Source organism: Manis javanica, chromosome 17 (assembly GCF_040802235.1).
Source record: "Manis javanica isolate MJ-LG chromosome 17, MJ_LKY, whole genome shotgun sequence".
Taxonomy (NCBI): domain Eukaryota; kingdom Metazoa; phylum Chordata; class Mammalia; order Pholidota; family Manidae; genus Manis; species Manis javanica.
In genome coordinates this window covers 63,604,655-63,618,721 of record NC_133172.1, presented here as the reverse complement: position 1 = coordinate 63,618,721, position 14,067 = coordinate 63,604,655, and the positions used below count along the sequence as shown (strand labels likewise).

General features: G+C 61.1%; 1 protein-coding gene across 2 annotated transcripts; it reads left to right on the top strand.

Moving 5' to 3' along the window:
- Nucleotides 1–1,903: 1,903 nt before the first annotated feature.
- Nucleotides 1,904–13,935, top strand: SNAI3 (snail family transcriptional repressor 3). Of its 2 annotated transcripts, XM_036993948.2 has the most exons (4): nt 1,904–2,055; nt 4,731–5,336; nt 5,653–5,724; nt 7,122–13,935. In XM_036993948.2, the coding sequence occupies exons 1-4, from the start codon at nt 1,980–1,982 to the stop codon at nt 7,301–7,303; spliced, it is 936 nt and encodes a 311-aa protein (XP_036849843.2). In that variant the 5' UTR covers nt 1,904–1,979; the 3' UTR covers nt 7,304–13,935. The 2 variants fall into 2 exon arrangements, with proteins under 2 accessions (XP_036849843.2, XP_017498600.3); XM_017643111.3 differs by lacking the exon at nt 5,653–5,724.
- The last annotated feature ends 132 nt before the right edge of the window (nt 13,936–14,067 follow it).

Here is a 14,067-nt window from a genome sequence, read left to right as displayed (position 1 = left end):
TCCTGCTCCTCAGCAAGCTGCCGTCCCCACAGTCCCAGGTGTCAAGGGGAGACACCTGGTTTCCGCAGGAGAGCCAGGACCTTGGAGGCCTGCCTGTCCCACTCTGGCTGGGAGAGGCCCATTCCAGGACACGGATAGGATGCAGGTCCCTGCAACGGGACGGGGCATGAGGCTGAACCGCCAGGCTGAGTGGCCATACGAGGACAGACGGACACAGAGCAGAGCAGGTGGGGACAACAGGTGCTGTTCTCCTCTGTGGGTCCTTCTCGGTCCAGCCCGGACACTACCTCGTGAGTCACACCCAGTCCCACAGTGACTCACACCCCCACAGGAGGGCAGTTCTGAGAAGCCAGTAGGGACATCAGATTCCCGTCCGGGGCATTTGTTAGGGCAGCTCTAGGAGAGGAATACACTGCCCCACCCCAGAGCTGCCCTAAGGACTTGGGGTCGCCGGGGGTTCCGGGATGAGACCAGCGGGTCGTGCACAGGAGTGCTCCAGCTTCCCTAAACAGTGCGCCCCTCTTTGTCTCCTGGGGATGAGGGAGGTCGTCATGGCTGGCAGCCACACAACGGGTGCCTGGGTGAGGAGGGCAGCATGGGTGCAGAGGAAGGCCCAGCGTGTGCACTGTCTACATCTGGTGTGGGGGGAGAAGGCAGAGGGTATAAACAGAAAGCTGTGAGGCCTCCGAGCAGGGGAACAGCAGAAGGTGGCCATGTGTCATCTCGAATCTCATGCGTGGCAGTGCGGTAGCAGGCTGTGGCCTGGGGAGACCTGTGCCTCCTCTGGCGCGCACCCATCCGAGTACCATCTGTCCTTCTGCCCTCCTTCCCCAGCAACACACGGGTCCACACGCCTGGTGTCAGGACGGAAGCGTGGCCTGGCCCCCAGTCCCAAGGCTTCCTCGCTTCTCAGAGCCTGTTTCCTCCTCCGCAAAGCGGGAGGGCATGAGACACTGTGGAACGTGACCTCACCCACCCCACCAACCCCACTGTCTCCAAGGGTGCTTCTACAGACCCTCCACTCTGCCCCCCGACCCACAGCTGGCAAAGAGCACCAGGCTGTCACGTGGCACTGCAGCCCTGGAAATGCCCTGCGCTCTGTCAGACTGCCCCATCTGACCCCTGAACTCATAGAAAGGACCAGACACCCAGTATTGACAAGCCCAACTCTTCGTGACACTAAGGACTTAAAAGGATACCAAAGGAGGGACATGTCTGCCCAGGTCACGACGAGCTGGTTGCCCAGCGCACATGCCCCCTCTTTGATTAAACTCGCCATAACCTCATGTCTGAACTCCTCGAAATTCCAGTGTTCCAGGCTGTGTCCTTTCTCCCAACCAATGAACTGCCTGGCGGCCGGGGCCAGCCCCTGACGCACTGTCTCCAGCCGCTCGCCCAGGCCGTCTTCCCGGTGCAGGTTTTAGGGAGGGTCCCGAGGACGGTGGGTGGGTGAGACTGAGGGTGGCACGGGGCTGCGGACCCCCTGCTCACCACTGTGGCTGGGGGCTGGGTGGGCTGGGGCCCAGGGCTTGCCCACCTCGACCCCGCGTCCTACGGACCCCACCGCTGGCGGCCTGCGCGGGCGGAGGGCGGGGCGCGGCGGGAGCGAGGGCTCTCCGAGGGGGGGCTGCTCGCGCGCCCCCCGCCCTGCGGACCGGAGCCTGGTCGGCGCCCCGCCAGCCCTGACCTGCGCCCTCTAGTCCCCCGCGAGCGGGTGCGCCAGGCCCCAGGGGTCTGGGTGGCTCGGGGCGCGCGCCAGCGCAGTCGGGCGGGGAGCCCCCGCAGCAGCGCCCCCTCTCCGGCCGCGCACCTGTCCTGGGCGTGGCCCGGCCCCGCCCCGCGGCCTCCGCCCCGCACGCGCCGCGCCCTCATTGGCCCCGGCGGAGCGGTATGCTAACGACCCGCCCTCCCGGCACCTGCCGGCCGCGCTGCCCGCGGGCGCCGGGACGCACGGGGGGACCCGCGGCCGCCAGGGGAGCATGCCGCGCTCGTTCCTGGTGAAAACGCACTCCAGCCACAGGGTCCCCAACTACGGGCAGCTGGAGACGCAGAGAGGTAGGGGTGCGGGGCGACATGGCCCACCAGGGCTCAGCTGCGCGGGTGAGCGGGCGAGGCCCCCGACCCAGGTGGGAGGAAGGAGTCAGCTCGGCAGCACATCTGGGGCCGCGACCCCACGGCTGCGGTAGGAAGGTGGCCCGCGGGCGTCTTGTCCACTTCGGGTACCTTGGCCCTGCGTGGGGCAGAGTGGGTGGGAGTCTCTCCCCACTTAGAGAAGTTTCTAGGCCCTCAGTCACCCTGGGGCTCTCCTGCTGTGGAGTGGGGCACCCATCCCAGCTAAGGGAACCCGTGGCCAACTTACTGGTGCAGGGTTTAGGGAGGGGTCCCGAGGACGGTGGTGGGTGAGACCGAGGGTGGCACGGGGCTGCTGAGGAAGGGCCCCGCGGACGACCCCGGCTGGGGCGGGGAGCCAGGCGGCTGGAGGAGTGACACAGGCTGCTAGGCGCCAGGGCCGGGCCTGTCCCGCTGTCCTCTGGGCCCCCCGGGCCTCCTCACCCCTCCGTGGGTCTCCTCTCCTCCCGCCCGCGCCGCCACTGCAGGCACGGGACACGGGAAGGTCCCAGGACAAAGGCCTCTCTGGAGTGGTCAGAGCCGTGCCCCCAGCCCAGCAGCTCCTTGGGGCGAAGATCTTTTGGGGGGCAGCTGGTGGGCTCGGGGAGGTGGGCACTGAAGAGGCCTCAGAGCCCTTTAGCGATCCATCTCAAACCAGAGTGGGGAGGAAGCCCCCCGACGGACGCCCAGGCCCGCTGTCACCAGGGGGCGCCTCCTCCGGGCAGGCTCCTCAACTCCGCTTTTGAAATCCATTTAATGAGTCACCACCAGCAACTTTATAAATCAAAATTGAACAGAGGCCATCGGAGCGCAGTACTCACTGTAAAGCAGATCTTTGTTTCATATATAGATGATGAAAAATTGAATTTACACGGGTTGTGTTCAAAACCATGGTTCAGAGCCCAGTTGTCCAGCCCACCCTCCTCTACCACTTGACTGTGCAAATCCTGGCGGCCGTGGGAGACCCGGGGGCAGCCTGTCTGGGGGCAGCCTGGCAGCCCTGTCCCGCTCTCTGCGCCCCTCTCCCCACTCCTCCCCACCCACCTCTGTCCCTCCTCAGCCCTGCTGCAGCTCCAGCTTTCTGAGGACCAGATGGCGAGCCTCCTTCGGCAAGGGTGTTACCCCAGGACGGACCTGAAGCCCTGGGTCTGGGGTCCCTCACTTTCTCCCTTTAAATAAGCACCCTTTTAGGCCCTAGGGAATCCCTGAAGACAGAGGAACTTAAAGGTCTCTTCTCCCAGGAATCCGAGCTGCAGAATGAATAAAAAGCCAAGCACACCTAGAGTCTAGGAGGCGGTGTTGAGGGCACTAGTAGTAGTGCGTCGTCGGTGGCACCAGCTCCGCTGCTTCTCTGCCCTGCCCTCCCTCTGGGGCCGCCCTGGGGACCCAGACAGAGTTTGGCCCCATGGCCATGCCTGGGGCCAAAGAGGTGGCTGAGCCTTAGGCTTTGTGCCAGTGGAAAGGCCTCTAGTGAAGCTCCTGTGGGTGGCAGAGTCCCTAGGCTCTCGGGCTGCCACTGTCTCCCCAGAACTTCCTTGGGCTTCGTCTCTTAACCTGTCAGTGCTCAAGGAGAGAGACCTACGTGCTGATTTTGTGACCGGTCAGGAGAGAGGGGGGTGGGAACCTTCCTTCAACACCCCCATTGCTCTAGAGCCACACCAGCACTTGTAATTGTCTATTTCTAATTTTAGTCTTCCTAGTGGGTGTGATGTGGCATCTCACTGTGGCCCCAATTTGCATTTCCCTGATGGCTAATTATGTTGAGCATCTCTTCATGTGCTTATTGGCCATTTGTATGTCTTCTTTGGAGAAACCTGATTTATCAAATTTCTGATTTGCAAATATTTTCTCCCAAAGAAAGAAATAATGTCTTTCATTCTTTACCCAAAGGCTTGGCACAGAGATAGAAACAGGGCCAGAGATTTATTTCAACACATATATAACAAGAAAAGGGTTGAGGGCTGTTTGGAGGTTTGCACTTCAGGGAAATGAACAATTTAATTCTTACCTGCTAACCTGCTTACTTTGGGGGCTCCTGCCTGGACTCTTGTCTGGGTCAAGCATGAGACTGGGACATGCTGGCCCACAAACATGAGTGACCCCCTGAGGGCAAGCTGAGCCAGGAGGCAGTGTGACACCACCCAGGCCTGCCCGTTCTGACCGGGAGCACCCACGTCCTGAGGGGTGACTGGGGGCCGAGTGGAGGCCAGTCAGTGATTTCACATGCAGCGGCCTGTGGCGAGTGTTCTGAATTAGCCCTGCGGAGGTGGCCTGGCAGACGCTACTCTCAGCTGGTCCTGAGATGGCATGGGGTTAGGGAGAGGGCCACCATGCCCGGGGAAGGGAGGGAGCCTTGCTTGGCCCCATGAGGGCTGTTTGGGATCCTGTAAGGTGTCTTGATTTGTAAAGATGGAGTAAGATTCTCCCTCCAGACCCACGCTCCCCAGGCTGCGGGCGGGGCGCTTCCCTCACCTGCACCCCCACTGTGCGGCCCTCCCACTGCCCACCCACCTGCCCGTGGCCTAGAAGACAGGCTTGGCTTAGACCAGGGCACACGTCTTCGAGGACACAGAGGAGTGGAGTCCTCACGATTGTGCTCTCTCCCTCCCTCCACCCTCTAGAAATCAATGGCGCCTGTTCTGCCTGTGGGGGGCTGGTGGTGCCCCTCCTCCTCCCAGACAGAGCTGCCCCTTCCACACCTGGCGACACTCCCCGGCCCTGGAACAGCACCTCTGTCATCACCCACATTTCCCAGCCCCCGTCTCATGATGAGGAGGCTTGGGGCTTCCCTGGGCCAGGCCCCCTGGAAGTTGGCCTGGCAGACCTCAGGGCTGGCCTATCCCCCAGCGTGCCCCTCACAGACAGACTGAAACACCTCGGCCTGCCCCCGCTGCTGGTTCTGCCCACGCGGTGGCCCCCGATTCCATCCCCAGATGCGGACCAGACTCCAGACAGATTGCTCAGGGCCGAGCGGGCTCCCAGCGCCCCAGGGTGCTCCCGGTGCCTCCATTGCCACAAGGCCCATCACTCGCCGGCCGGGCTGGCCAGGCACCGGCAGCTGCCCTGCCAGCTCTGCTTCACCTGCAAGTTCTGTGACAAGGAGTGCACCAGCCTGGGTGCCCTCAAGATGCACATCCGCACGCACACACTGCCCTGCCTCTGCACCATCTGTGGCAAGGCCTTCTCCAGACCCTGGCTGCTGCGGGGCCACATCCGCACCCACACAGGTATGGTCTGCGTGGTGCCGGAGGGGCCTGGGCTAGGAGAGGGGAGGGGCCGATGTCACAGGCCAGAGGGACCCTCACCCCCAGCTCTGCTCCCCAGCGTCCTGAGGCCGCCCCCCAAGTCCCCATAAACCGGGGGGGCTCAACCCATCAGACATGTTCTCTCCTGGTCCTGGAGCCGGGAGTCTGTGATCTAGGCACGGGGAGCCCTGTTCCCTCCGGAGGCTCCAGGGGCGGGTCCTCCTCCCCTCCCAGCTCCTGGGGGCCCGGAGTGCACCTGGCTCGTGGCCACATCCCTCCGTCTCTGTCCTCCTCGCAGGGCCTGTGCACCATGTGTGTCTGGACCCAAATTCCCCTCTGGTTATGAGGACCTCTGTCATATTGGATGCAGGTCTGACCTCATCTTAACCACATGTTGTCCACAAAGTTCCTACTTTCCAGACACGGTCAGGTTCAAGGCTTAGGGCACGGACCTATCATTTTGGTGGACAAAATCCAACCCCTAACACCTGGCCAAGTGCAGGATGCATGGGGCCTCAGCAGGGTTTGACCGCTCACACTCCATGGCCTTTCAGAATTCCGGAGCAGGAGGAGAGGGAGGAGCTAGAAAGGCGTGGCTGGGGGTGAGGGCCCCAGGGTCACGGCCTGTCTGAGGGGCAGAGACACCCGGCAGCCCCCAGGGTTCGGAGAGGCGCAGGTGCGGAAGGGACACAGATGTGGCCGCTCACTAGAACTTCAGCCTCTCCATGCAGTCGAGTCATTGCTGCTGCCCAAAAAGAGCAGAAGCGGCCCGCTGTGCCCAGGGGTGGCCAGGGGCTGGATGGGACCCCCCTCAGGCCTTCACCTTGAGTCTGGTGTTTTGTCAGACCCACCATGAAAGAGCACAGAGACAGAGCCGTGCAGGGAGGGAGTGCAGAGGGACAGCGGCACCAGGACAGAGCTCCAGCAGTCAGGCTCTGGTCCGGGTGGCGGGCCCGCAGTTGCAACACACACTTTCTGTAATCGGAGCCTCCCTCATTCCCAAGTCACAGCTCCGTGACTAGAATCTTCTGAGTCACTCTAGGGTGGAGGCCGGGGAGAGGATTCACCAGGCTGGAAATCCCTGCGATGTCCCCGAGCGCCCATCACACTGTCGGGGGCTCGCTGCTCTTGGCTGGGGAGCCACGAGGGCAGGAGGTCCCACAGAGGCCGACCTGCTGGGGAACGTACTAGGGTGTCCACAATGGGGGCTGCAGGCTCGCTTCTCGCAGGATTCATAGGGTGCAGGCTGAAACTAGGCGCACTGCTTCAGCCCGCCTTTGAAGTGGACTCGGCAGGAGCCCAGCTGGGGTCTGCCCCTGGCCTTCAGGGGGTGGGTACAGCTGCAGGAAAGCTCCCAGAGCTGCTCACGGCCCCCCAGCCAAGGGCCCCAGAGAGAGAAACATCTAGCAACGGAGGTAGATCCAGCAAAGACCTGTGCCACAGCTGTCCTCTTAGGAAGGGCTTTAGATACTGCAGCCCTGCCGAGTGTGACTCTCCGCCCCGTCCCTCCCCGTCCCTGAGCGGCTCCAACCTTGGGTGAGAGCCTGGCCTCTGGGCCCTAGTGTTTCCTCCCGAGGCAGGTGCTAAGGCCCCCTGTCACTTGCCTCCCAAGAGGGCAATAGAATGCAGCAGACTCACTGGGGGTACTCTGAGTGGACATTTGGAGGCGGGGGTCAGGGCTGGTCATTTATGAACAGGGACACGAGCCTGGGGATGCTTTCTGTGGCCACCCCAGATGCTGGCTTACTCGGCCGCCCTCTCCCCCAGGAGAGAAGCCCTATGCCTGCTCTCAGTGCGGCAGGGCCTTCGCGGACCGCTCCAACCTCCGGGCCCACCTGCAGACGCACTCTGACACCAGGAAATACCAGTGCAGCTGCTGCGCCAAGACCTTCTCCCGCGTGTCCCTCCTGCTGAGGCACGAAGAGTCCGGCTGCTGCCCCGGCCCCTGAGCGGGGCTGGTGCAGGTAGGAGGGCAGGACCTCACCCAGTCACCAGCTGGCACCCCGCCTGGTGGCCCAGTGCTGCCTGGTGTCCTGGGAAGGCAGGCCTAGCCCCCCACCAGCCTGCTGCCACCTGCTGCTCTTCGGACCCAGAGAAGCCCACGGCCTGCCATTCTTGTCTGGGTCAAGTGTGGGAAGTGCTGGCCCCCAAATATGGGAGTGGCCCCCAAATATGGGAGTGGCCCCCAAATATGGGAGTGGCCACCAGAGGGCAAGCAGAGCCAGGAGGCAGTGTGACACCACTCAGGCCTGCTGGTCCTGACTGGGAGCACCCACGTCCTGAGGGGTGACTGGGAGATGACTGGGGGCCAAGTAGTGATTTCACATGCAGGGGCCTGTGGCTCTGAATTAGCCCTGCGGCAGGGGCCTGGCAGATGCTTGGAGGACTGGAGTCCTCACCTTTGTGCTCTCTCCCTCCCTCCGCCCTCCAGAGATCAGCCGGCCCTGCCTGCCTGCGGGGGGCTGGTGGTGCCCCTCCTCCTCCCAGGCAAGGCTGCCCCTTCCAAACCTGGCGACCCTCCCCAGCCCTGGAACCGCACCTCCGTCACTGCCCACATCTCCCAGAACCCCTCCCCTTATAATGAGAAGGCTTCGGGGGGACCCTGGGCTGGCATGCCCCTCAAAGACAGACTGAACCACTTCAACCTGTCCCCACTGCTGATTCTGCCCACGAGGTGGCCCCAATGCTGGGCCCACTTAGGGGAGAGGACTGCTCCCCCAGGGAAGACTTTCACTAAAATGGGAAGCGCCATTTCGAGGACTGTGGGGATGCTGCCGCGCAGACAGTTCCTGTTGTGAAGCTGAGGCTGCCCTTGGGTCCCCCCGGGGCAGATCTGACTTGTGCAAACGCATCTGAGCCGTCTGCCCCCAAGGCAGAGCCACCTCCACAGTACTGTGCCCACCTGCAGCTTGGGGTGTGGCCACATGGACTGAGTCTGAGCACACACCCCTCCCCTCCTCACTGGGCTGTCCCTGAGGTGAGCGGCCTCGGGAACCCAGCAGCTGGGACTCAGGTGCACAGGGGTGGGGCTGCTGGGCCGGTAAAGGGTCCCTGCACCCGGACCTGTCCGCCACAATGCTGAGCCTGGCCGGCCGCAGGGAGCAGCAGGGGCCCTGGATGATCTGGGCCCTTGTGCCCTCAGAGCAGGGCCCACCGGGGTCAGGGCATCAAGCTGCGACGTGTCAGGAATGAGGAGCAGGGCCGGCGGGAGACGGGGTGGGGGCCGCTGCACCCAGGGGAGCAGAGACCAGAAATGGGAGCAGTACTAGCAGCGGGGCGTGAGCTCCTGCTGGCAGGGAGGTGGCAGAGAGAAGGGAGGAGGCCAAGGCCGGAGGAAGCGGGCGGTGGGGGGCACGCGTGCAGGGGCCCCACAGCACTCCCCTCCCGGGGCCCAGAATCTGACCCTGGCTGAGGCACCCACCCCTTCCCAAAATGGCTCATCAGACCCCACCCAACTTCGCAGGTGTGGTGGCAGCTCCTGCCCCCGTTAGCAGGCCTCTTCCCACCCCCAGGCCATGGGGTGTCGCTCACCGGGCTGGGTCTGCGTGTCTCGGCTGCCTCTGGCTGGACCCTGGAGGGTGTCACTCAGGAACGAGGCCGGAGTCCAAAGGAGACCGGCTGAGTCCTTGACACGTGGGGGGGGGGCACCCTGCTGCTCTGCAGGGAGGCCGCCAGCAGCCCCACGCCAGCCCCAGCTGCGGTACGGGGTCAGGCGCCTTGGCCCGGCCCTGGCTGGAGCCACGCAGCAAGGGGCAGGGGCCCCCACTCAGCCCTCGCCTCCTCCCCATGTGAGAGGACAGTAGGAGCATTGGTGGGGACCACACCAGACACAGCCCATGTGGGGACTGTCCCAGGCCCGCGGCACTGCCTCCCCTCAAGGGACAAGATGGGCTGAGCTGCAGCTGGGAACGGGCCCCTTAGTCAATGGGTCTGTGCGGTGGCTGCCCTAACAAAGACCCCACTGTGCGGCCAACAGCTCTGGGAGCCGGAGGCCCGAGGCCCAGGTGCTGGTTCCGCTCATGGCTGCCCGGGAGGGTCTGCCCAGGGCCTCCCCCAGCTCCTGCCGCCTTGCCGCCCTGTCTGCTCCTGAGTGTTAGAAGTGCCAGCCCCCCTGTGCCTCCATGTCCACCTGGCTTCTCCCTGTGCACCCGTCTGCGTGGCCACCTTTCCCCTTTTTTCCAGGGAAGCCAGCTGTGCTGGGTGAGGACCTACCCTAATGACCTCCTCTTAGCTGGACAGCATCTGCAAAGACCCTGTTGCCAAATAAGGCCACATTCTGAGGGACTTGGGGCTCAAGACCTCAGCATGTGAATTGGGGGGACAGCAGTTACCCCCAACAGCTAATGACAACACATGGTTTTTCAAAAGATGCCCAGCGGGTTCCTGTGCGAGAGCTTACAGAGTAAAGTTGCACCCTCTCCCCTCCGTCCATCAAGGGTGGAGGGGGCCGTCCACACACCAGGAGCGCCTCCTTCCTGGTCGTGGGCCCCCTCCCCAGCACATGGCCCCTTGAGTGGCTTGTGTCCACCTTCCCCTGCCCCCTGCCCTGTCCTACTCAGGGCCCTGCAAGGGGAGCGAGCAGGCCTCTGCCCTAATGGGACCCTCCTTCCCACACTGCCTCCTGAAGCATGGCCCCCCTGCCCAGGGGGCTGGGCACCTGAGGCTGGGGTGCCCCCCCGACTGGCAAGCACAAAGGCTCTAGCCACCATCTGTCCCATCAGAGGGCTTTTTAAAATAGCACCCAGATGCCTGAAGGAAGCTATATTGTAAATTATGTGCTATTTCTAGGCCCCAATATCTAAATGAGGCGACGCACCTGCTGGGCATGAAGGAAGGGAATTTCGCAAGCCCAAAATAAAGCCTTATGCCTGCCCTCCATGCCAGCCTTTGGAAAATGCTCTCATATTCATATCTGGCAGCAGAGCGGGTATTGGCGGAGGGGGTGAAGAAAGGCCCAGGCACCTGCCAGGGACCTGACATGGAATGAATGAGGGACACAGTCCACTCAGAGGGGGTGGGCTGCAGTCGGCCCCCAGCCAGCCCGCGTCCTGCTGCAGGGCCCTGCCTCACGGGGCCCAGCTGGCCGCTCAGGGATTGCTGCCTCCTGCCTCTCCTTTGCTTGGTCCGATGGTCCGTGTGGGTCGTGCATTTACAATAGGGTTTCGGAGCCCTGTCCCAACACCCCACGGAGCGCTTGGGTCTCTACCTACAGGCCTTCCCTACCCAAATTCTACTCATCCCATTTCCACCTTTTTCTCTAAGGAAGATCACACCAGTCCAGGGACATTGTCGGAACCTCTGTCCGGGGTGGGAGCAGGGAGGGAGGGACTATGGGCGGGAGAAAACCACAGGAGCCTCTGAGGGGGGCGGTGACCCCGCAGCATGGCCTGTGTCCCCAGCTGGTGGGGCAGCCCCAGGCAGGATGGCACTAGGGCACTCAGGAGGCCGCTCTCCGTGAGCTCAGGCCCAGAGACAGGTGGGAGGGACCCGTCAGTGCCAGGTCCTCGTCCTGCCCCCCACCCCCCACCCCCGCTCCCAAAAGCAGCTGATGCACTGAAGTTATTCCTTCCTTTCCAGAAGCCCAGTGGCTTCTATAAATATCATTTTGGTTCAGAATATTCTGGGGGGTTCTCTGAAGTTTGAAAATAGCCCGCTTGTTACCGTCTATAATTGGAGAACCCACTCCTGGCATCGACTCGGGGGCTAAGCATAGCGTCTGGCAGACTTTGATGGAACAGAAGTTTCCAGGCCTCCATCACCTTGTGGATGGCAGTACATTCTGGGGAGAGCGCCCTTGCTGCCAGGATGTGGCGGAGCTGGGAGTTGCTGGCGCTAATGGCACAGGTGGCACCCCCCAGCCAGGGAAGTCTGCAAATGTGAGGTCCTCGCCAGAGCCAGACGTGAGGGGTTCTGACCCAGCTTTGTTCTGCTGTGGTCAGTTTCATCATAAAGCCTTGGTTTCTCTTTCTGTGAAAAGGAATCATTCTAAACCCTCCCAGATTTCAGGAAAGAGTAGAAAAAGACATTGAGGGTGCCTAAAATAAAATACAATTGCTAACTTCAGAGAAACCCTCAGCCTTCTTCTCTGAGAGTGCCCATTTCTCAACCGCCGGTTCTGGCTCTGGTGGCCTCCCCTCCCGGCCGCTCCCCACTCCCCACCCCCAGCAGCCTGAGAGCTGGGCTGGCCCCTGTCCACAGCGTCCTCAGCTCCTGGCAGAGGGCTGGCAGAGCTGAAGGACACGGATGGTGTGGAAGGCCGGCAGGGGACAGGGGCAGGGATTCAGACCAGGCCGTCCTGCCCGGTGGGTGGGCCGTCTTTGTGTCACCAGGGAAAGCTGGACGCTGCCCCCGCCTGGCCTTTCAGCAGCTCTCCCCACACCTGCCTCAGCAACCCTCCTCTGTTCCCTGTAGCGGGTCCTTATGGAAATGCAGCACAGCACACGGTGACATCTCTTCTTCAGAGATGAGAGGCTGCAGGGAAGGCAGCTACTGAGCCCACAGGGGCTGTTAGGTGAAATCCGTGCTCCCACCTCTGCGTGAAAAGAGGCTAGGATGGAGGACAGCCCGGGGCCTGCTGGCCACCACCCCCTCCCCACACACGTGGACAGGGGTGGCCCACCTTCCCGTGGCTCCAGTTCTGTAAGGCAGCAAAACAGAGCAGACGGGAAGAGGGCAGGGCCCACCAAGAACCCAGGGACATAGATTAAGCCAGAGAGCCAGAGAGGACACACGCCCTTTGCAGCGTGAGTTCATTCCACGTGCTCTGAGTCGGGGCTGACCTTGAGACCTGTTCCAGCTGATGCAGGTGAGGTGGGGCAGAGACACGGGACAAGCATCGTGATTCATTTTCCTAAAAATGCTGAGATGTGAATAGCATAGTGGGAACAAGAAAGACTTATCTTGAGGATAAAATCAGAGAGTTGGGGTTAGATTCCTAACATAGTCTTTGGCTACCAGCCGATGACTTACCCTAAGGCAGAGCAAGCCGTCTGAACCGATGTGTTCCCAGTACTTGGGGGTGGCCACTATCTTAGACACAAACCAAAAGTTTATTTACATAATTACCTAGAGGACTGGCTATAGACAATGACATAGCCTGTCAGCAGAGATGGACGTCATGAGACCGCCTGACAAGCCTACGCCCCGACCCTTTATCTTTATCCCGTTCTTGAAACTCCTTGACGGAATCCCAGCTTTTGGGTGCGCCTCCCCTCTCAGGTTGCCTGCACCCCTCTTTCTTGGAGCGTGTAATTTTAAAAGACTTCTTGCTACTCAAGTCATTACACTTGCCTCTGGGCTCTTCCAGGGTGTCCTTGTCCCTTTGCTGTTCCATTTTGTCCTCCAGACCAAGGAGAGAGGGGCCGCTGAGAGCTCTGATTCGGGCTGGTGAGTCCCCATTGCTTGGGGGACCTAGACGGGACTGCAGCTCCGCGACCACGCTTCTTAGTAGCCTGCCTGAAAATCTCTTTTGTTTGACTTTAGAAAGTTCTCAGAACATAGCTCTCTCCACCCAGTGCTCTGGGCTCCCCAAATCCTGGGATGGTAGGGACTTAGTTCCCATGCTGTGGGGATCCAAGCGGACACTGGACGCCAGGCGACCCTGGCTTCAGGGGTTGGCAGGGGATGTGCCCTATGCCACGTGGGAGTTCCATGAGCTTCTCTTTCCTCCTTCTATTTTTCCTTCCTCTCTGCTTTATTCAAATAAACCTGCCTTTGTCTGCTTAGCGCTGGCCCATTTCTCCCTTAGAGTGAATTCACATAAAACTTCCGCTCTGCTTCCCTGCTGTCTCTCTGCCCTTCAGTTCTTTGCTGCAGCAGGACAAGGACGGAGGGGAACAAACTCAACCCCCAGACAAGTTCTCTTGCTGGCGGTCCTCCCTCCTCCCATAGAACATGCACCCCCTCCCCCGTGCCAGCGTTTGCCCAGGGGGTCTTCTTGCCTAGGGGCACACGCATCGATGGGCAGGAGTCCTGGCATCTCCCTACTACACACTCATGGAAAGGCAAGTGTGGCTTAAGAGCATCCTGAGTTGTACTGAATCTCAGCCGAGTTCTGGTCCCTTTAATGTCCCCAGTGAGTAACAGGAGGGGCAGGGAACCGCTCTGAGGCCAGTGGATCAACGGGGCACGTGCAACGTGTGCTCTGGGCTGAGCCAGCTGCCCTTCCCTGGGAGTGCATGCTCAGAGGCCACGCCACGGTGACGCAGGCAGTCCTCAAAATTAAGAGCCAGGTGAGCCTGCCACTTCAAGAACGGACCGCATGTATTGCCAGTGAGGACATTTACCCTTTCAAGAGAAAATGACAATGTGGGAAACTTCCATGTTTCAGTAAAAGCTTTGCAGCTTCCCATGCTTGGAGACTTTTCTGATAAGGAGATTCGCTACACCAAAGGAGAGCCGTGGAAACACTTCAGCACATCTGCGAACGGCGGGGCTGCTCCATCAAGTCAGGCACTTCAGGGGGTGCCCGCAGAGCAAAGCCACTGTCCCACACCTTTGTTTCAGAAAAGGGTTATTTTTCAAAAAGATATGTTAGCACGATGGGTTTACTATTGATCTTAAATAAATCTAATAAACAAGTCATCAATCAATTCAGCTTCCATACAGTCCAACGTGCCAACAGCTACTCAACTTATCTGACATATTGCCCTCAGCCCAGTGATTCCAATCCCAGGAATTTCTCCTACAGAAATACTCACACTTGCACAAAATG